The sequence below is a fragment of the Peromyscus californicus genome, unplaced genomic scaffold, assembly GCF_007827085.1.
Source record: "Peromyscus californicus insignis strain IS unplaced genomic scaffold, ASM782708v3 Scaffold_7__1_contigs__length_154581171, whole genome shotgun sequence".
Taxonomy (NCBI): Eukaryota; Metazoa; Chordata; class Mammalia; order Rodentia; family Cricetidae; genus Peromyscus; species Peromyscus californicus.
Window position 1 is genome coordinate 67,733,192 of NW_026294595.1, and position 21,012 is coordinate 67,754,203.

At 58.3% G+C, this 21,012-nt stretch overlaps 3 protein-coding genes across 14 annotated transcripts in view; 1 reads left to right on the plus strand and 2 right to left on the minus strand.

The window, feature by feature from the left end:
* The first annotated feature begins 287 nt into the window (after positions 1-287).
* Positions 288-8,187, plus strand: Chrm4 (cholinergic receptor muscarinic 4). 2 transcript variants are annotated; one of them, XM_052722485.1, is made up of 2 exons: positions 288-412; positions 5,622-8,186. In XM_052722485.1, exon 2 carries the CDS (start codon positions 5,654-5,656, stop codon positions 7,088-7,090), a length of 1,437 nt encoding a protein of 478 aa, XP_052578445.1. In that variant the 5' UTR covers positions 288-412; positions 5,622-5,653; the 3' UTR covers positions 7,091-8,186. The 2 variants fall into 2 exon arrangements, with proteins under 2 accessions (XP_052578445.1, XP_052578444.1); XM_052722484.1 differs by lacking the exon at positions 288-412 and adding an exon at positions 483-1,347 and having other exon boundaries at positions 5,622-8,187.
* A 53-nt stretch (positions 8,188-8,240) lies between these two features.
* Mdk (midkine) lies at positions 8,241-11,171 on the minus strand. 4 transcript variants are annotated; one of them, XM_052722486.1, is made up of 5 exons: positions 10,921-11,171; positions 9,787-9,863; positions 9,485-9,652; positions 9,222-9,383; positions 8,241-8,538 (listed from the first exon to the last, which is right to left on the minus strand). In XM_052722486.1, the coding sequence occupies exons 1-5, from the start codon at positions 11,040-11,042 to the stop codon at positions 8,513-8,515; spliced, it is 555 nt and encodes a 184-aa protein (XP_052578446.1). In that variant the 5' UTR covers positions 11,043-11,171; the 3' UTR covers positions 8,241-8,512. The 4 variants fall into 4 exon arrangements, with proteins under 4 accessions (XP_052578446.1, XP_052578449.1, XP_052578450.1 ...); XM_052722489.1 differs by lacking the exon at positions 10,921-11,171 and adding an exon at positions 10,639-10,910; XM_052722490.1 differs by lacking the exon at positions 10,921-11,171 and adding an exon at positions 10,370-10,624.
* Positions 11,172-11,256: 85 nt separating this feature from the next.
* Positions 11,257-21,012, minus strand: part of Dgkz (diacylglycerol kinase zeta) — a 42,802-nt gene continuing 33,046 nt past the window's right edge. For all 8 annotated transcript variants that reach the window (XM_052722479.1, XM_052722477.1, XM_052722480.1 and 5 more), the window contains 27 exons: positions 20,768-20,824; positions 20,410-20,478; positions 19,546-19,617; positions 19,338-19,454; positions 18,993-19,064; positions 18,626-18,721; positions 18,297-18,379; positions 18,138-18,198; positions 17,938-18,051; positions 17,711-17,851; positions 17,122-17,200; positions 16,888-16,943; positions 16,747-16,809; positions 16,576-16,649; positions 16,378-16,489; positions 15,884-16,083; positions 15,510-15,610; positions 15,319-15,398; positions 15,158-15,227; positions 14,973-15,013; positions 14,309-14,448; positions 13,510-13,541; positions 13,205-13,248; positions 12,570-12,690; positions 12,465-12,498; positions 12,171-12,270; positions 11,257-11,953 (listed from right to left, as the gene is read on the minus strand). In XM_052722479.1, the coding sequence (XP_052578439.1) occupies positions 11,837-11,953; positions 12,171-12,270; positions 12,465-12,498; positions 12,570-12,690; positions 13,205-13,248; positions 13,510-13,541; positions 14,309-14,448; positions 14,973-15,013; positions 15,158-15,227; positions 15,319-15,398; positions 15,510-15,610; positions 15,884-16,083; positions 16,378-16,489; positions 16,576-16,649; positions 16,747-16,809; positions 16,888-16,943; positions 17,122-17,200; positions 17,711-17,851; positions 17,938-18,051; positions 18,138-18,198; positions 18,297-18,379; positions 18,626-18,721; positions 18,993-19,064; positions 19,338-19,454; positions 19,546-19,617; positions 20,410-20,478; positions 20,768-20,824 (2,346 nt within the window). In that variant the 3' untranslated portion in view covers positions 11,257-11,836. The remainder of the gene's footprint in view (positions 11,954-12,170; positions 12,271-12,464; positions 12,499-12,569; positions 12,691-13,204; positions 13,249-13,509; positions 13,542-14,308; positions 14,449-14,972; positions 15,014-15,157; positions 15,228-15,318; positions 15,399-15,509; positions 15,611-15,883; positions 16,084-16,377; positions 16,490-16,575; positions 16,650-16,746; positions 16,810-16,887; positions 16,944-17,121; positions 17,201-17,710; positions 17,852-17,937; positions 18,052-18,137; positions 18,199-18,296; positions 18,380-18,625; positions 18,722-18,992; positions 19,065-19,337; positions 19,455-19,545; positions 19,618-20,409; positions 20,479-20,767; positions 20,825-21,012) is intronic.

The following is a 21,012-nucleotide window of genomic DNA, read 5'->3' on the forward strand; positions in this document are numbered from 1 at the left end:
CCCCCCCAGGGCAGCGCCCGAGGCTAATCCGCCTTGGAGACTGTGGGCGGTGCCCTCGGTGCTGGAGCCCCGAGTCGCTAGCCAATTCCCGGGAGGGGCGCAAGCATCAAGGGTGTCCAACACTCCAGGTGGTGACCCCCGCGCGTCGCCGCTGGGTGACCGGCTCCGAGCGGGCGGTGCGTCCCCACCACGATTGGCTGCTTCCCTGTGACATCACGCGGCTCGGGGAAAAGTGCGAGCGTGAGCGCGAGTCGGAGCCACAGCGCCCGGAGCTGCAGGCGAAGCAGGGGCCGCCCCTGGCACCCCGTCCCCGCCCCCGGCCCCCGGCCCAGTCGCCCACCCCGCCAACTCGCGAGGCCTCTGGCTTGTCCAGCCGTCTGTCGGCGCCAGCGGAGCAAGACAGAAGCAACGGGTGAGTAACTCCGCGGAGGCGCGGGGGCGGGGGGCTCCTATGCAAGACGAGGATTTGAGGCCCCGGGACCCTCTGGGGGTCTCCAGAGGTGGGTCCCAGACCCCTTTAAGGGGCAAGCGCGGTGCGGAAGGGGCGGAGAGCTCAGGGGTGGGGGACCCCTCTGGAAGAAGGGCCTCGGGTCTTTGAAAGGTTTCTCCAGGTGCGCCTCCAGAGACTGGTGATCACCCAGAAGGCTAGGGGCAGAAGAGTTGCAGCCCACAGCCCCAGCCCCAAAGCTGGGCAGCCGTCGGGTCAGGACCCACACTCCCTCACTCCCTCCCGGTTGGCTGCTCCATAGGGCGCCGCAAGATGAATCCCCAAAGCGCCCTTTTCCCGCCCGTCTCTCTGCCCTCCCTTCCCACCTTGGCCCACCCGGATCTACCAGCACGCTCTAGCCCGTGGAGTCCTCTGGCCGCGACCTTGAGCCCCGACGGAAAACACCCCTGTTCTCTCCTGGCACCCTTCCCCCTCTCCAGGACTAACCCCTGCTTTTACCCATCCGGGGAAATACAGTCTCCGTGTCCCCCACCCTCCCAGCTCTCAGAGGGAGTGTTGGGCACAATGACTTGGCCCAATATCCTGCGCCCCTCTCCCTTCCCCTTAAGTACATAAGGCTTCTCCTCGCCCCGGGGACAGATCTGAGGCCATAGCTTTCCTAAAGTGATGGCTTAATAATGGAAAACCTACCCCCACGAGCCACCCCGCGGGCGCCCAGAGCACCCCTTCCCGTCTTGTCCCCAGCAGGGGAAGGGGCTCGAGGACCCGCGGAAGCACATGCCCACGCCCAGAGACTACAGGAACTGCGTGCCTGGGGTTGATGGGAGGGCGGGGCATCGGAGAGCCTTGGCCCTTGCGACCTGGACCCAGACTTGGAGGAGACGCGAGATGGGCCAAGGGTAAGCCCTGAGGTGGCCCTCTAGGTATACCTGAGCCCAGGGCCTGGGAACTCGATGCCTGTTTTGACTGATGGGACTAGACAGGGCCTCTCCAGCGGGTTCAGGTTGAAGAGTGAAGGAGAACAATCGCACACTCGACCCAAGCCTCGACTGGGCTCCCCATTTGGAGGGTCTGCCGCTGCCTTCAATGCATAGGGTTCTCGGAACCGAGCCCGGTGACCCTCACGGCTCGACTGGGCGACTATAGCAGAGGCTTCTTGACAAAAGTCCAACCGGGGGGACTGCGCGTTCTCCATTCTTGAGAATGCAGAAAGGACCAGGTGCCCGGGCCGCTAAGATAATGGTTCCAAAGTAAGGATTTCCTCGCAACCAGAATTTTGGTCTTTTCTCAGCCCTTTCCCCACCCACAGGCCGGGCACTTCCCGGCGGTTCCCGCCATGGGGCATTGGATGTGACTGGTCACTCGCTGATGGTCCGGCACACAAGTTTGCAGGTACACCGACCCAAGCCGTGGGCTCGAGCCAGACCATAGCACCTCAGGCACGCACACACATGCTCACGCACGTGTCCACATGGCGCTGGCATGCTCACGCGCCCAAAGGCGCACCGGTATCCAGGCGTGGCGGTGCACACACACACTGGCACATGCAGGAAGGAAGCTACTAGTGTCTACTCGCGCTTTCGGGTAGTCACACACAAACAACTTGCACTCGCATTCCCACCTACACATTCTTTGATGGGTGCCTTGGGAGGTGCTAGTGGAATCCCGACGCCCCAAAGTTTCTCATCCTTGAGCCCCTGGCCGAACCTAGGGAACCTTTGTGCCAGCTTAAGGCAACAGAGTCTGTCGGCGTCCCCCTCCCTTTGGTCCCAGGGTAGGAGAAGCCTGCCCTGAGGCTTTTCTGTATTCGCGATTTGCACTGGGACTTGGGGACGTGGTGAACCGCGGCCACTGGCTCAGGGTCCGGAGCTGGCACCCGGGGACCGACATTGCCATCTAGCGGTGCGCACAGGTCAGGGCGACGGCTGCTTGCCTTCCCAGATGCTAGTTGGGCCAGATTCCGGGAAAATTGTGTCCGCGGGTGTTGCCGTGTGAACGTCTGAGAGAGAATCAGAGAAGTCCGGAAAGAAAACTGGGACCGAGTTGAGAAAACTGAGTTGTACCCAGTCTGCATCTGGCAGGGTCCCGGGAAGACCAAGCCACCCACCATTCATCTGGTCCCTTACTTGTCAAGGCTGTTTCTGGTCCCAGGAGGACAAAAGGTCAAACCTAAGTGAGGGAGCTGGATGGAATGTGAGGGTTCCGTGTCTAAGATGCATCTGGTGGGCATCTCTCTGGTGTGCTTTGGGAGGTACCGTGGAGATAAGACAGTGTCTCTGGGTGCTAATCCTGACCCACCGTGCTGACAAACCGGATGACTTCCACCAAGTTCATTAACACGAAGCTCTTCCGTAAGAGGACATTTACAGCTGTCAGATGAGGCTAGCCACAGCACACCACCTCTTCTGGCTGCTCTAGGCATTAAACGTGATCATCTCTAGGAAAAGCTCCAAGGGGCTCCTGACTCAGGTTAACACTCAATAAACAAGACATGCTGTATTTTCCTATCTCACGCATCTTTTCCCCACCCCCACCCACTTCTTACCCTGCTGGCTGCCGGCTGTGTTCTGACCTGGAGAGACTAAAGTGAGGTTTTCCTTGGTGTGTGCTGATGGTTCCCTTCCTGGCTTACCCCTGCCCCTGCCAGTGAGTGTCCTGGGAAAGGTGGCCTCTGTGCTTGATGCTACTGCCCTCCCAGCAGCTCAGAGGCTGACGCTTGAGGCTCCATCTTGGAGGCTCTCAGAGCTGAACAGCACTGTGGAGACTCTTGAAAGGAGTCTTTTGCCCTTGACTCCTTGGGTGACCTTGGAGGTGGCATTGCTCCTTCTCCTGTCCTCCTTTGACCCAAGGATTTAGAACAGGAGAACTTAACTTGGAAGCCAGAAGGCAGGGTCTTGTGTCGGCTCTGGTGGGGCTGGAGGACCGGGGCCAAGCTTGGCATGTGTCTGCAGCCTGCAGTACCATTTCCAGTTGGAGAGCAAGCTGAGGTGCTAACTGGATCACCTGGCTATTCAGAGGCTGTGGTGGGACAAGATCCTCCTTTTGTAAATGAGGATGCTAGGTACCGGAGGGCAGATGGCTCTCCTCAGACTACAGCTAGATCTTGCTGGCCTTCTATTGAACCCAGGCTGCAGACTTGCTGCTTCTTCCTCCACAGCCGGCTGCTGTACCCTCTTTTCCTCTTTCTCTCTCTCTCTCTCTCTCACACACACACAGACGCATATAACTGCGTCTACAACCTGCGTGTGGCTGAGATGGGGCCTGTGTGCGTATGTGGAATGGTTGTGTGTTGGCGGGTGTGAAGGAGGCCGGGCTGAGCGGCTGCCCTGGCACAGTGCTGGGCGTGGGCCTCCCTCACATGTATGGAAGAGGAAAGGGAGGAAGAGAGCTGAAGGGAGCCTGGTAGGAGGGAAGGCAGACTCAGGGGAGGGGCCTGGTTGGACCTCAGCTGGGTCATCCTCTGTGTGGGATGTGAACTCTCAGGGGCTGGCTGCAGGTTCCTTCTGGGGCAATGCCCTCATCTTTTGGGTTCCCAAGGGAGGTTAGACTGGCCGTAGTTCTTAGGAAATCAGGTAGACCTTCCTCGGCTGCTGGGTCTTCTAGTGTTCTTATTTCTTGTGGTTGGAGCCCCGGGGAGCTGACAGCCCGAAGCTGCCCCTGCACTGTCCACGCATCCCCTGGGGCTGGGCTCGGGAGGCAAAGCTGAACTTGAGTCATCTCGCTATTCCTCTTCTTCTCCCAGGTGTCCCCGCTCCCACCTCACCTCCTCTGGTCTCTTGGGTGACATTCCTAACCCTTAGAACCATCAAGTCCTGTGTCTTAGCTCTAGGATCATCTACCGGCAACAGGACATCAAGGAAACAAGGGACCCTGTTTATTTAAATAGCCACAGAGGTTATTTACCACCTCCGTGCCTGTTTCCTCAATATCTGCCTCAGATTTGTTGTGACGATGCAGCAAGATAACACTATCACAGAATGTAGGAACTTGGCAGGCAATTGAGGCTGGCTACTAATGTGGACTCCTGCATTATTGCCTGTCTGCAGGTGCCGGCTACTAATGCATACTCCTGCATTATTGCCTGTCTGCAGGTGCCGGCTACTAATGTGGACTCCTGCATTATTGCCTGTCTGCAGGTGCCGGCTACTAATGCATACTCCTGCATTATTGCCTCTGTCTGCAGGTGCCGGCTACTAATGCATACTCCTGCATTATTGCCTCTGTCTGCAGGTGCCGGCTACTAATGCATACTCCTGCATTATTGCCTCTGTCTGCAGGTGCCGGCTACTAATGCATACTCCTGCATTATTGCCTCTGTGTGCAGTGCAGGGACGGAAGAATAAGTCTCTGGAGCTTGGGGATGTTTAGTTAAGAAATGCCCAAGTGGCTGGATATGGTGGTACATACCTGTAATTCCAGCCCTCTAGAGGCAGAGGCAGGCAGATTGAGTTTGAGGTCAGCCTGGTCTACACAGTAAGACCCTATCTCAAGGGGGGAAAAAGGAAGAAAGAAGAAAGAAAAGAAACGACCAAGTAGTACTGAATATGCGGCTCAGAAGCACACGCGTGTGGTACATATCTGCCATGTGTGGCCCTGGGGACAATCTTCAGTACCCAAGTTGGGAAAGACATGACTGAGTGAGCGAACGAGCGCTTCTCTCTGCTCTCCACCTTCCAGCCTCTGGGACCACCCCTCCCCCTGCCCCTGGCTTTCCTGGGCTCCATCTACACTGGCCATGTCTTTGGGCCTTTGCCCTTATCCCAGCCATGTGCCACAGCTCTTCACATGGCTGCCTCCCTGTCATCCGCCCCGGGGTGAGGCCCGTGATCAGCTGCTCTCCTGCCTTCTGACTCACTCCCTCTACCCTCACTGCATTATTTCTTCCTAGCGGTTTTCTTTTCCCTCACATGTTTCTAGCTCCTCCCAGACTAGGTTGTCCATTCTGAGATGGGAACCATGGGTGTCTCATTTGCTTCTGTAATCTCAGCCCTGAGCTGGTTACAGCTCCTGGCCCCTCCGAGGCTCCCAGTAAAGTGAGTGAAATCTGAGGAACAGAGTCCCCTGACATTTTCCTGGATGAAATTCCTCCTGCCACGGCGGCTCCTGGTAATCTCTGTGTATCCCCTCACCCTCTTCAACAATTCAGCCCTTTCCTGTCTCCTTCCTCCTCCAGCCCCTGCCCACCTGTATCCAACTGGAGTCAGCATGGCCAACTTCACACCTGTCAATGGCAGCTCAGTCAATCAGTCTGTGCGCCTGGTCACGGCTACCCACAACCACCTGGAGACAGTGGAGATGGTGTTCATTGCCACGGTGACAGGCTCCTTGAGCCTGGTGACTGTTGTGGGGAACATCCTGGTGATGCTGTCCATCAAGGTCAACAGGCAGCTGCAGACAGTCAACAACTACTTCCTGTTCAGCCTGGCGTGTGCCGACCTCATCATAGGTGCGTTCTCCATGAACCTCTACACCGTGTATATCATCAAGGGCTACTGGCCCCTGGGCGCGGTGGTCTGTGACCTGTGGCTGGCTCTGGACTACGTCGTGAGCAACGCCTCTGTCATGAACCTTCTCATCATCAGCTTTGACCGCTACTTCTGCGTCACCAAACCCCTCACCTACCCCGCCCGCCGCACTACTAAGATGGCAGGCCTCATGATTGCAGCTGCCTGGGTCCTGTCCTTTGTGCTCTGGGCCCCTGCCATCTTGTTCTGGCAGTTTGTGGTGGGCAAGAGGACAGTGCCTGATAACCAGTGTTTCATCCAGTTCTTGTCCAACCCGGCAGTGACCTTTGGCACCGCCATTGCTGCCTTCTACCTTCCCGTGGTCATCATGACGGTGCTGTATATTCACATCTCACTGGCCAGCCGCAGTCGAGTCCACAAGCATCGACCTGAGGGCCCCAAGGAGAAGAAGGCCAAGACTCTGGCTTTCCTCAAGAGCCCCCTGATGAAGCCGAGTATCAAGAAACCTCCGCCAGGGGGCGCTTCTCGAGAGGAACTGCGCAACGGGAAGCTAGAAGAGGCCCCCCCGCCAGCCCTGCCCCCGCCTCCGCGCCCAGTGGCCGACAAGGACACTTCCAATGAGTCTAGCTCGGGCAGTGCCACCCAGAACACCAAGGAACGGCCACCCACAGAGCTGTCCACCACAGAGGCCACCACACCAGCCCTGCCCGCCCCTACCCTGCAGCCACGATCCCTCAACCCAGCTTCCAAATGGTCCAAGATTCAGATTGTAACAAAGCAGACGGGCAATGAGTGCGTGACAGCCATCGAGATTGTACCCGCCACGCCAGCCGGCATGCGCCCAGCAGCCAATGTGGCCCGAAAGTTCGCCAGCATCGCTCGTAATCAGGTGCGCAAGAAGCGGCAGATGGCGGCCCGTGAGCGCAAAGTGACTCGGACCATCTTTGCCATCCTGCTGGCCTTCATCCTCACCTGGACACCCTACAATGTCATGGTCCTGGTGAACACCTTTTGCCAGAGCTGTATCCCCGAGAGGGTGTGGTCCATCGGCTACTGGCTCTGCTACGTCAACAGCACCATCAACCCTGCCTGCTATGCGCTCTGCAATGCCACTTTCAAAAAGACCTTCCGGCACCTCCTGCTGTGCCAGTATCGGAACATCGGCACAGCCAGGTAGACAGGCAGGTGCCCTAGGAGGTGCTGGTGTCATGAGTGTGTACCGGGGAACCACATGGGCTCACCGGCTGTGGAGGAGAGAGTAGGCGGCCCGATTCTGAGTTCGCATCTGCTAAAGAGAACAGGTCTCTTAGACAGTGACGCACCAGAGGCTCTTCGCTGGGTCTGGAGAGCAGATCTCTACTGAAGCCCAGGAGGCTTAGCCCAGGGAGGGTCTGAACTGGCACCACCTGGCCCCTACCTGTCACCCTGCCTCAGGAAGACGGGGAACAACGGCTGGAGTGGGCAGCTGCCCTGTCAAGGCCAACTGTCAGCAGAGGTGGAAGGAGGGACAGGAGAGCAGAGGCCAGGAGCATCTCGAGAGGAGCAGAGGAGCCAGGCTTGGAAGGGTGGGGTGCCCCGCTCTGCTGTAATCGGTGCTTTCCGCCTCCCTGCACCCCCCCTCCCCCGCATGTAGGCTCAGCCTTTTCCTTGCACCCAAGTCCCACTCCGGGGTGAGAGATTTTCCTGCCATCGTTGCTCAGCCAGGCTCTGGGTGGGGGAAAGCCAGCCTGAGGTGCCCTGTCACTTCTGTCCCTTCCCTGCCCAGCAGTCACATATGGATGGGGCAACTGGGAAGCCAGGGGACCAAGACTGAGTCAAATAGTGGTGGGTCTTGCTATCAAGAGCACCCCACCCCCTCCGCCCCAGGTCACACATCCAATGAAGGGCAGTATTCCCTCTGCCTCTGCGCGAGGGAAGGAGGGGCCCAAGGGAAAGAAGGGGCGGCAGCGGGGGCCTTGGTCCATACAGGCTTCATTGGCAGGTGAGGCAAGCAAGCACCCTTGTCTCTCCCCAGAGAGAACTTTCCAAACTGGCAAGAGCCTGGACCAAGACTCTTGGCTAGGTGAGGGAGGCAGAGTTCAAGCGAGTTATCTGGGTTCTCTTCCCTGACCCCAGCCCTGTGGTTCCTGGGAGAGATGGTACCCAGGGGCTCCGGAAGACATTTTCATAAAGGTCCTACTCTTTCCCTGAGCGGTTGGGAGCACTTCCTAGCTACCCTCAACTCCCATCGGCCCATCTGTCCCCAACCCCCCACCCCCAACAAAGCTCCATGGCAAATCCCCTGGGAAGGGGCTTTTATATATTAAAAAAGCTTTTATTGGAGAAAAAAAATGTGAGCTCATTTTATTCATTTCTTAGTAACAGGTATCAGGGCGGGGAGAACAAAATGGGGTGCTGGGAATCAGATCCCTCTGTGGGGAGGCTCAAGCTTCCCAGAATCCCTTGTCCCTCCCCACTTTGGGCACTTGGTGTGGGCATGAGAGGGCAGAGGCAGGGCGTCATGGACAAAAGGCACTGGTGGGTTATATTTTGGGCTGGTGGGAGAGGAAGGCTCCTTCCAGGACCCGGGGAAGGCCATAGGCTCTCCAGCATCCTGACGTCAATCCTTTCCTTTCCCTTTCTTGGCTGGAAAACAAGAAAGAAAGGCACTTGTGAGTTAGGTGTTAGGTAGGCTGAGACCCTCCCACAACAGTTAAGTACATCAAGAAGAGGAAATCCTGCCCCCTAGTGGTCTTTGATCAGTTAACCTGGAAGTGGTGGGAAAGGGCAGCCATTGTGATGGCAAGCCTTTTCTTACTCCCTCAACTTTTTATCTCCCCTCACATCTTTTCTTTTCTTCTTTAAAGACAGGGTCTTACTCTGCAGCCTTGAACTCGCGGCTGTCCTGCTGCTTCAGCCCTGAACTTGCAGGCATGAGCCACCATGCCTGGCCTGCTACCTCCTATTTCCATCCAGGATCAGAGTTAAGTTTCTCACCTGGGAAGTGGGCAGACTGACCTCCGCCCTGTTGGCCTCAGTGGCTGTGGTGGGTGAGGCAGCAGCATGGCCCTTGGAGACATCTTTCCTACAGTTTTAAGGGCACAGGAACTCCTCCAAGACCCCACCCAAACCTCCTCAGGTGACAAAGACAAGCCTTTTCCAGGAATCCAGATCGAATGATCCAACAGAAAGAGTAGTTTCTACTTGGGCAAAGAGGGTTTAGCATCTCCTAAGAGTGGCCCTCAAGTGCCTGCCCAATCCCTAAGACTGCTCCGAAGTGATGGCATGAAGTCACTAGCCAGATCCACAACCCCACCGTATTCACTGACCTTTGGTCTTCGACTTGGTCTTGGAGGTGCAGGGCTTGGTCACGCGGATGGTCTCCTGGCACTGGGCATTGTAGCGAGCCTTCTTCAGGGTCCCTTGGCGGGCTTTGGTGCCAGTGCTCCCGTCGCACGCCCCCCAACTCTCAAACTTGTATTTGCAGTCGGCTGACGAGAGAGTGGACCCACGGGGTGAGAAATGGGAGGGTGGTGCTCTCCCCTCCCCCTGCGCCCCGACTTTCCTGCCCTCCTCCTGTGCCCCACCTCACCTCCAAATTCCTTCTTCCAGTTGCAGGGCACCTTGCAATGGATGCGCTGGGTCTGGGCTCCACAGGTACCCTCCCGGAAACCCATACCGCAGTCTTTGCTGCTGGGGGTGCAGGGCCCCCAGGTCCACTCCGAACACTCGCTCCCCAGGCTGCCCTTCTTCACCTTGTCTACAAGGTGCAAGGAACGGAGTTAAGGACGTGGCGGGCCCGGAGACTCCTTCGGAGACCAATCCCTGGGTCCCGCGGCCTCACCTGCCCATCCCCGGCCTTTCCTTTACTCCCGAGCCCACCCTACCCATCACCTTTCTTTTTGGCCACCGCGGAGGTGAGCGCCAGGAGGGCAAGAAGGGCTAGAAGGAAGAAGCCTCGGTGCTGCATCCTAAAGGAAAAGCTTGGGTTAGAGTTTCTCGCCCATTCCCTTCCCGGCTGGGGACCGCGGGAAGGACCTCCCACCCCAACTTGGCCCACTTTCCAGGCCCCAAGGGTCGGGCCGACCAGGGGGCGACGGAGGGCCGACTCGAAGCCGCTCTCCCGGGACTCAGCCGAGCCTCCCCACCCCGCCTCAGCCCCCTGCGTGGCAGCAGCCTGGAGGGCCGGGGGCCACGGGGGCCACGGAGGCCACGGCCGCTGTGCGCGCTCACTCGCTCACTGCCGGCGCGATGCTTCGCTCCCTCCCGCTTCGGCCCGTCCCGCTAAGACCGCTGCGGCCCCTTTTGTCTCCAGAACCGGTCTGAGCCGGTCACATGGGCCCCCGCCCCTCCCCCCCCACCCCATGGAAGGGCCCGCCCCGCCCCCTCCCCTCGAACCCGCACCTCCTCGGACCCCCTAGTCCCCGCCTCCACTGCCGCCCTTTGCCGAGCCGGGGCTCCCGCCCGTGCCCCTCACCTCTGATCTCCGGGGCGCTGGCCCTGCGGCTCCGCCTTGCCCGTCCACTCTGGGCTCAAGCCCTCGATCGGGCTCCCGAGCCCCAGCTCGCTGCCTCCTCCCGCCAACCCCTTCCCTGCTTTGGGCCTGTCCCCTTTCCTCCCGTGCAGCCCAGACAGCTCTCAGGTCACCACTCGGCTTGCCCTCGGCGGGGCCCCGGAGTCCGCCTGGGGTCCCAGGCCCGGGCAGGCCTCTGCACCCACGACCCTTCCCTTCAGGGCCTGGCTCACCTCCGACTTGTTGGGGACCAGTTCACTCAGAGGGCAAGGAGGGGCTCTGATGAGTCGGGGAGCTGGGTGCCGGGGACCCCCGATGGCTGGGGGCGAGCGAGGCTCCAGACCCTTTTTCTAGCGCGGGTTTGAAGGAGGAGGGGAGGGCATTGGGGGGAGGGGAAGCCCGCAGGCCCGAGTTTGGTAAACCTTGTAGCTGACATAGGCTGTCTGAGAAGTTCCAGACCCAGCTTCGCCGGAGGTGATAACCGCCCACCCCTGACCCTGGGGCCTCAGGCTCACCTCAACCGGATCCCCAGTACAGGCCAGGGGGAGGGGACTGCTCCAGGGCCCAGGGCCCATGGACCGAAGAACCCAGCCTGGGCCCCCGCCCGCCCCACCTCTTTTACTTTCATTGTTATCATCCCAGCAGGAGCGGGAAGCAGAGGAAATCAGCTCCGCCTCTAGCCCTACGAGCCTAAGCTGCCAGGCAGAGGTCAGGAGCCGGGCATAATCACCCCAGTTCGGGAAGGAACCCTGTAACGGCCTGAGATATTGGTGGCCATTCCCACACTCCTAAAGTGACCCGGCACACGCTGCTGCTTATCAGAGACCCACACAAGAAAAAAAGAAAACAAGAAAGGAAAAAAAATTCACTTTACTGAGTCACACCCAGCTGTAAACAAGTCGCCGTGGGAGCCCCACCCCCCACCCCAGGCCATACAGTCCGAAATGAAATGACTGGGTACATGAGGATCACCAGGGTAGGTGCCAAGCAGGGCAGCGGGCAGGTGAATACAGCAGGCTCTTGAATTTCTGGGAGGCCCAGGGTGGGTGGGTCAGGGAGAAGGGCTAGGCACCCAGAAGACAGCCCAAAGGACCGGTTGGCTCGCAGACATCCTGCTGAGAGCAGGCCTCCCTGGCGTCGGTGCGGAGCTCCTTCAGGTCCTTCCATCGGCCGTGGTCGGGGGAAGGCTGCCCTGAAGGGACCCAGCCAGCCCAGCCCGTCTCCTGTTCCCCACAGACCCAAGGGCAGGTGAGGGTCCAGCTCCTCAGAGTCCAGCCCTAGATCTGAGCGGCTTCTCAGGGGGTTGCACGGGGCTCCTCCCCTGGGGCAGGGTCCCCCCATGGCCATCCAACAGGAATGTGGCAGTGAGGTGTGGGCAAGGAGAGCTCCCGTCCTCTGGTAGTGTCCCTCGCTGATCCATGGTCCCCTTAACTACACAGCCGTCTCCTGGTCCTCACGCTGGATCATCTGGTAATGCTGTCTGTTTTCCAGGTAGGCAGCTAGCTCTGTGTCCTGAGCCTTCTCAGCTCGCTGCCGGGGAGTGTCGCCCTGGAGAAGGGGGAAAGGGCCCCGAGACCTTAGGAGAGGGCAGGGGCTCTGCTCCCCAGCCTGTGGGGGATGGATAACCTCACAGGTCACAAGGTCTCCCCCTACTGGCTCAGGTTTCTCAGGGCCTGGACTGCGCTGGCTCTGAACAGCTTCAAATTTCCTAGCCCTGCCCCCAACTTTTGGAGAGGGTGGGTTTGTGTTCTGCCAGACAACTCACCTGCTGGTCTGTCTTCATGAGGGAGGCCCCGGCTTCTACGATGTAGTGGCAGATGGTGCGCTGACCCAGGGCGGCTGCCTGGTGGAGACAGGTCTCCCCGCTGGGGAGCAGGGGCTGGATGTGGACACCTCTAGTCCTGGGCCTGCCCAGCTGTCTCCCATCAGAAAGGGCAGGAGTTTGGCGAGAGGGGGAGGGGTACCCCATGCTGGCCAGAGAGGGTTCTTGGGCCCTGGGTGACCGAAGGGCTGGGACTGAAGGTGGTTTGCGGGCCTGGGCTGTGCCCCAGATGCTCACTTCTCCTCCACCGCATCGAGGATCTCCGGTGGCGCTGCACCAGGGAGAGAGCACTGAGAATCGGCCAGCCCCCTCTCCTCACCCCAGCCCCAGGAGCACACTTACCATGGTCCAGCAGATAGCGGACCACTTCCTTACTGCCCGTGCTGACCGCGTGGTGCAAGAGTGTGCGGCTCTGTTGGTCCCGGTGCATGAGGTCTCCTCCTGCTCGGTGTAGCTCCTGGAGCTGAGGGCAATGGGCAGAGCAGAGCTGGGTCTCCCTCCCTCCACAAGCATGGACCCAGGCACTGGCTCACACAAGTTACATGCTAGGAACCTTTGAGGGTTTTTGTTTTTTGAGACAGGATTTCTCTGTGCAGTCCTGGCTGTCCTGGAACTCACTATGTAGACCAGACTGGCCTTGAACTCAGAGATCCCCCTGCCTCTGCCTCCTGAGTGCTGGGATTAAAGGTGTGCGCCATCACACCTGGCTTCTGAGGTGTCTCTTGAGACACAAGTCTTTAATTCCTACATGTGAGGGACTCCCCCAAAACGCACAGCCAACCAAGCCTTGGAGCCTGTGGTTCCTTTAAGACTGACCCCGTTCCAAGGAACCAGGGACAGAAGACTGGCTGAGGTATCCCCTAGTAGTAAGTCACCTAGACAGGGCAACCCCATGGAGGACCAGATGATGACAGACAAGTGCCTAACACCTCCCAGGGTGAGGGGCTCCAGGGGCAAGGCTGAGCTCTGACTAGTACCTTGCAGAAGTCATTCCTCTTGGCGGCTTCAATCAGCTCTTCACCTGCACAGAACATCTGTCCATCAGACCCTGAGGTCAGAGGCCTAGGTATGGTTGATGTATGACTAGTGTGTGTGATGATGTACCACTGTCCATGGCAGGTGCGTGCTGGGCAGAAATGCTAAAGGCTGGGCTTGCACAGGAAAGGGATCACAGGACTCAATGGCTGTGCCTGTCAGCTCCAGGTGAACCCTGACCCCCACTCAACTCACACTCCCGACCAGGGAAAGGAAAGTGGCAGAGCCCTAGGGGAAGAGGCCTCACCTTGAGGTGGTGCGGCATCCCCCTGCAGTGACCTGCAAATAGAACAGGGTGAGTTGTGACCCAGCTCAGCCCAGCTGGCCACCTTCCCTGGCCCCAACCATGGCGGCCTTCATTTCTTCAAGTTTACTGAGTGCCTACTGCATATCACACACTGGGGGTACAAGCAGGGAGCCAGACAGACGGGGAGACCTTGCCATCCTAGGGTTCGCATCCTAGCTCAGAGACACAAGCCAACCAATAAATAAGGATTTGGAAGTGCCATTAAAACACGACAGGGCAGTGTAGCCAAGCAGCTGTGGACTGGGGACTGGATACTTTCCAACCTTCAGGTGGCATTCCTGGAAAAGATCCCTCTGAGAGAGAAAAGCCAAGCTGAGACTTGGGGGAGGGTGTCTGAGAAGGGGCAAGTGGGAGGCAGCCAGGGCAGAAGTTCAGAGGATGGCCTGGGACCTCAAGGGACCTGGGCTGAGGTACTGTGGTAAGGGACAGGGAAAGCTGCTGGGCTCAGAGAGGCCAGGAGGCCCAGGACTGAGGGCTGCTGAGAAAGAGGGTTCTAGGCTGGAGGGTGGCCTGTTTGGACCTGCACGTTCAGGCACTCTGAGTGACAGGCCTGGAGGCAGAGGAGTGCAAAGGGAGGAATGCTCAGACAGTGAGGAGCACCACCGTAAAGGGACAGAGCCAGGTGCTCCCGAGTGCTCATGCTGTGGCTAAGGGCGGAAATTCCAAGCCTGCAGTCAGCAGACAGGATTTAAAGCCAGGGGAGTGGTGGTTGTGGGGTGGGGGGAGCTCGGGGACTCACCGGGGTATAGGGGAACAGGGGGAGGCAGGGAGCGGGGAGGTAGGGGTGGGGAGGTCAGGCCGGGCTGATGCCCCCAGCAGCTCAGGGTCTAGGATATAAATCTCGTCCTGGGCAATCTCTGTCACATAGTTGAGGTGTTCCTGTGGAGGGAGGGTTAGAACTGAAGGTCAGTGCCAGGCACGTGGCCTTTAGTCCCCAGGGATGGGGGTGGGGTTTAGGGGGCAGGAAGCAAGGCAGCAGCCCTGGAGGACCCACTCTCAGAGCAGGAACATCAGGGGAGGCAGCAGGGAGAGAGGGGTAGTCCCTCTTCCCATTATTGCTTCGCCTGGTCCCTGGCCTCTCTCTGTGGCATTCACCAGCTCAACAACTACTTCCCACTGCTAAGCCAGGTGATCGAGCCCTGGCTATTTTCTTCCCTGGATAGCACTGTGCTTCCAGGCCCTCCCTTCCACCCACCCAGAAAGCCTTTTCTGGGTATGCCAGCTTTTTCTGTTGGCACCATCCCTGTGCATTCCTGGAGGGTGGGGGCATGTGATCCACAGCCACAGGCATGTGAGTATATGGCCATGAGGCTGTGGTGAGCATGCTTGGCTTGTGCGGCTAACCCTGAAACTTGCCTACAGAGGTGAGTGTGTGGGGTACAGAAAAGGCCTGCAATGCTTACCTGGGCCCTGTCAATCCTGTAGAAACGGCTGGCAGTGGTGGCTGGAGAAGAGATGGCTGGCTGAGTATGAGGAGCGTCCTTGTCCCAGCCCAAGTCTCCTTTTGCCCGACCCAGGGTCCCTCAAAGGAGGACTCGCAGGCCAGAGCCCAGGGCTGCCTAGAACTGACCCTTCAAGGCAGACTCACCATCCAAGAAACACCACTTGGGGGACAGCTGGTGGCACATCGGGGACTTGGCTCCAGCACCATCGGGCTCCTGTTGAGACAGAAGCGCAGGTCAGGTGGGCCACAGCTAGTCTGGGAAGAAAGCTCAGGTGCCCCCACCTCCTCCTGCTCCCACTGCTGACCTGCTGGAGTCTCTCGATGTGGGCACGGCAGAGCTCTAGGTCACTGTCTCCAGGGACCACCACAGTGCCCAGGGGCACAGCTGGAGGACAGAGAGGCCTTTCAGCAGCTAGCTGCATGTCCTTGCTGCAGGCAGCCCAGCAGCTGCTCACCCCCACCCCCCACCCCCCGCCCCAGCCCTGCCGCCACTCACAGGCTTCCCTGAGCTGCTCCTTGTCGTAATGGAGAGCCTCATAGTCGTGCATGCTGACCCTGCTCACCTGGATCCGCAGCTGCTCGGGAACCGGCTGCTGACTGTGGAGGGGCCAAGGACAGGGAACTCAGCAAGGACCCTGCCTAGGATACCAGTCCTCAGTGGGCGCAAGGCCAGGTGCTAAGAGGGGCAGCCTGCCTCCCTCCCAAAACCCTTTATTTTGGATGCCAGCACAACCTATAGCCTCATGCAGGCTAAGCAAGTGCTCCTATCACCCAACTACAAGTCCCTTTGCAGGTCAGGAAACCAGAGCTCAAGTAAAGCAGGGCCTGCCTCCAGGCCCCACGGTCCATGATGGCTAACATGGGACCTACTCGCTGTGCAGTGGAGCAGCACTCCGGCGCTTGGCCTTCTGCACCATGGTGGCCTGGTTGCGCAGGGCGATTCGAATACGTGATGCTGCAAGCTTGCAGGGCTCACCATCCACCTGCACAGGGATGGCCTTGGCCGTGGTGAGCAGCACTTCTCGGCACTGGGTCAGCCGCTCGCCGTGCCCACCCACCTGCAGTGCGGCCTGTGGGCACAGAATTCTCAGGTCAGGTGGCGGGCGGGGCAAGCTCTGCTCTTTCCAGAGAGGTTCTGGTGAAGGCAGAATGCAAAATGGAGGGACCAGACAGAGGCACTGAAGACTCCCTCATCAGATGGGAAGTAAAGTGCCTTCCGCTACATCAAGAGGAAGGAGAGTCATCATCCAGCTAGGGAACAGAGGCCATATTGGAGCCTTAGGCCAAGTAAGGAGCTGAGGTGACCGCTCTACCCTGGCTAGTAAAGGGCAAGGTAGACACAGTTTAGGACTAGGACCACTCACCAAGGATGTCATGGTAAAGCCGATGACCTCGAGGTAGCCATCATCATGCCGCTGGGGCTCAAAGTCATGGTGCTCCCCAGGGTGGCCCCAGGGCATGGTGCCTGCACAGTACCTGGGGGGGGGGGGGGGGCAACAGATGGGCTCTGGCATGGACTCAGCGGGATGGAACAACGGCCCACAGGAGCCCTGCTTCCTCACCTGGGGATGTTCAGAAAAACGATGCACTGGGGTTTCAGGTCCTGGATCTTGGGGGTTAGGTCCATTCCATCACACTGGACACAGGAACAGGGGAATGCAGTTGGAGAACGCACATACCCAGGTGGCCTCCCTCCTACGGGACCCCAGTATGTGTCAGTCAGCCCTCCTTACCACTACTCTGATGTGCTTGGCTAAGTCCTTGGAGCTGCCCATCAGGAAGTCAGAGAAGGCCGTCTGTGAGAGATACAGGGTGTCATCAACTCATGACAAGGGCCTTCCCCACCACTGTGTCACAGGGCACAGGGGACTCACCCCAGCATAGAACATCTTATTCCGAAAGCGGCTGTTGAACTTCTCTGGGTTGGCTTCTGGCAGAGACAGGGGGCGGGGGGGGGGGGGGGGGGTGATGTCGTCAAACTGATGCTGCTTCCCAGGTTATGGTGGGAAGGAAGACCAAGGGAGCAAGGTCTGGCCCTCCCCGGGACACCCTTGAACCTCCCTCTCTGCCCTGGCCTCCCAAAGTTCCTTCAGCAGGAGGATGCTAACCTCGAGACTCATGAAACTCCAAGGTGACGTGGGCATCAAAGCCCAGACTGAAGTAGTTGTTGAAGACATCCAGGGGCAGCTAGAAAAATGTCAAGGTGTAGAAATGAGGAGGTGACTCTCAGGTGCCAGCTCTTCCCAAGGCCAAGATCAGCAGTCATTACCCTTGCTCAGTCCATTTACTTCTAAAGGCCTTCGAGTCAAGGGAACAGTGTGCCAAAGTTTCCCCCAACCACCCCTGCAGCACTGCTTGGGAGGCCCTGTTCTTGGAGGACCTGCTGGGTCCTTAACGGCACTGCATCCCCACATGCCATATACTCTTATCAATATTCCCTCCAGGAATAGGGACTTAAGTCTTGCCACGGCTTAAAACAGAGCCTGGCATATTGGAGGCCCTCACTTAGCATGTGCCAGGAGGCTGAGTAAGAAATCAGCTTGTAGTGGGTACCATTATGCTCCTGGGACAGAAAGAGGCTGGAATGTGAAGAACTAGGAACTCAGCTTTCCAGAATCAGTAAGTGTGTAGAGTCCAGCAGGTCCTTAAGAATCCCAGACTCATGAACCCCCTGCCTAGTAGCCCTGGCTGACCTACCCGGTCAGTGGCTCCATCATCTCGCTCCTCAGGTCCTGCCTCAGGGTTGGGCTCTGCTCGCAGGTCCCAGCGGTCCAGCTGTACCACATTCCCCTCCTCTACATGGGAAAGGATCTTTGACACAGGCTCATCTGTGTAACCCTGGTGGAAGGAGGCTGAGACTGAGCTTTCCCTGTGGTCAAAGGATACCCTTCCTCCCGGGCAACCCTGTTCTGAAGGGCACTTACCCCACCCCAGTTGAGGGTGCGGGCCAGGTCATTGCCAGTACCCAGGGGCAGGATGGCCACAGGGGGTGGTGGTTTTAAGCGCAGCTGGTCCAAGGTGGACAGAATCCAGCCAACCTGGAGGAGGGCACAGCAAAGTGGGTCAGCCAGGCCCAAGATGGGGGAGTGATGCATCAGGCATGAGCCCTGCTCACGGAACTCACCGTGCCGTCACCCCCGCAAGCCAGAATCCTCAAATTATGCACTTTGCGGTACATTTCCAGCCTGGGCCAGGGGAGGACAGGAATAGAGTCAGGAGACATGTGACATAGCCAGAGCGAGGCAAGCCCCCACTGTCCCGGAGAACCTGGTGGGGTACTCACGCCTCCCTGGGCCCCCCCTGGCTCAGGTCAAAGACTTGTCGAGGATTCAGATACCACAGGAAAGACTGGATAATCTTAGCGCCCTGCAGGGACAGTCGAGGGACAATGAGGAAGGGATGAGGGAACAGGTGTCAGGAGCACGGACAGGGGACATGGTTGTGGGAACCAGCTACAATAAAAGGAGAGATGGGACAGGGTCCTCTCAGGGTCCCTGGAACAGCAAGGTGGGGGCTGAAGCCCCAAATGGTTGCTAGAACAACTATGGGCAGGCGGGTATAACACTGGCCACCTCCTCCCTCGTGGCTTGTGGGTAGAAAGCTTGTGCTTACCTGGTTGCCCCCACTCTTGGGGTTCACAAACACCAGCAGGGGCTTCATGAGGGGGGATGGGGTGGGCCTGATGATGAAGGGTCTCCATCGGCCTTCCTGGGAGACAGAGAGCCTGTAAGGCTCTTTTCTGTGCTGGAAGCCCTAGCTGACATCGCCTCAGCATCCCTTGCCACAAGTGAGCACACCCTCACACATCAGACCTTTCACGGGCCTGTCCACAAGGAACAAGGAAGTTGATCTCCCACCTCCTCAGACCCCCAGAGCCCAACCTGAGCCAGGCTAAACTGGCAGTCGGGTCCATAGCCCTGGACAGAGAAAGATTCCCCTTTCCAATTCCTGGCCTCAATGACTGCAGCCCAGGCCTAACCTCAGGTCCTTTCTTGCTGGATCTCCTCTTGAAGGACGCTCTCTTTTTCTTCTTGCTGGCCTTGAGGGTATTCTGCAAAGGAATCAGGGGTGTGGGTGAGGTGTGACTGGTAGGTCCCCTTGGGGAGAGGTGTTAAGAATAGAGGAAGCGTGGGCGGTGGTGGTGCACACCTTTAATCCCAGCACTCGGGAGGCAGAGCCAGGCGGATCTCTGTGAGTTCGAGGCCAGCCTGGACTACAGAGTGAGTTCCAGGAAAGGCGCAAAGCTACACAGAGAAACCCTGTCTCGAAAAACCAAAAAAAAAAAAAAAAAAAAAAAAAAAGAATAGAGGAAGGACTGACTCACCTGGGGCCTCCGGGCCCGGAGGATCCAGGTGGGTGGGATGACCACAGCTGCATGCACCCCCAGGGAGCAGGGTTCCTCAATCTGCTGCAGCATGAAGCAGGACACCTTGCTGTGGTACTAGAAGATAGCCATCGGCAAGGCTGAGCTGGGCCAGGATGAGACTGGGGGCCCACCGGAAGCCCAGCACAGGCTCACAGAGGCCACTTACTGCCTGCTTGCACCAGGAGCAACTGATGGCCACGATCTCCTTGCTGTGGAAAGTGAACTTCTGCTGGAAGCCCTGTGGACGGACAGGGTGGCTGGGGCACAAGGTGGCTTCGTGGAGACCCAGCCTTGCTGCCACCACCAACCTCTCCTCACCCAGGAAAACGAAGCACATTCAAAAACAAAAGCAAACAAACACGAAACTCCAAATGTAAAACAAGCCTGCAGGGCAGGGCAGGGCAGGGCAGGGCAGGGCAGCTTAGCAGGAGCCCATGAGCACTGCAGCTGACTGCAAGGAGCCGAGTGTGCACTCCAGAGCTGCCTAACTGGGGATTCCTTCCTGCCCCTGGACCTAGACAGGCCCCCCAGAGTTCTGTGCTGCCCTCACTGTACCATCATATCCGTGTCCTGTCACAAACCATCATCAGTGGCTACCGTGTGTAGGGCACGGAGGGAAAAGAATGGAGGGATGAGCCCCTGCATTCTTGAGAGTCAACAGGCAAGCAGTCAACAAGTGGGCAAGCGACAGTGCTGTGTGGGAAGGTGTCCGGAGCAGTGCGTCCACAAGCCACTATCCCCAGGAGGCAGGGAGCTGCTGCCTAGCTCAGGACACCACACACACACAGCATCCCTAAAGAACTACTGAATAAATGAATGAAAAGTCAATACACTTCTCAAAGGGCCCCATGAGAGTTCAAAGGTCAGACACCCACATCAGAAGACAATCCTCTTCCCTCCCTTGCTCAACTCAAAGACCCAGGGCATAGCCAAGGAGCTTGGGGACTGACTGAACGCCAGCAAACTGGAGACCCCACACTGGACACACGGGCCAGTGGGCAGCATGGCCGTGCCCTCAGACAGGCCTTACCTTTCCACAGTGCCGACACTTGCCGTCCTGACGTCGCCTGTGCACCCAGTGGTGTCTGACGAAGGTTGGCTGGGGGAGGGGAGAAAGGTCACGGGAATGAATGAGGGGTTGGATAGGTACAGCCCTGAACTCAGCCCACAGAAAGCCTCTACAGGCCCTTGTAGAGAGATCAAAGGGACTGCAGAGTTCTCCATGGCCTGGAGCGAAGGTTGAACCCCACCCCTCTGCAGACAGACGGCTGACTCTCTCTCTCTGAGTGACCCCAGATCCTCCATCTAGAAGCTGAACCCCTGGTGGCACTGTAGAGGATCCCTCAGATACTTGCGCCCTGTCCCCCCCTGCTGCCCCGCACGCTTACCTCACGAACATTCCTGGAGCCTGATTCACGGAAGGATGGCTTACAGCGAAAATTGATCTGTGAAATATTGCAGTGACCACCAAAATGTCAGAGCCTTCTTTTGGACAAAGTCACCTAGAGTCAACCTCACAGGCAAGTAGAGTCCCAAATCATCCCGATAGCCCCTTGGAACATGGCTACCCCCTCTCAGAAGTCCTCTTGACCACTGGCCATAGGGATCTTTCCTTTTTTTACTTGGGATACAG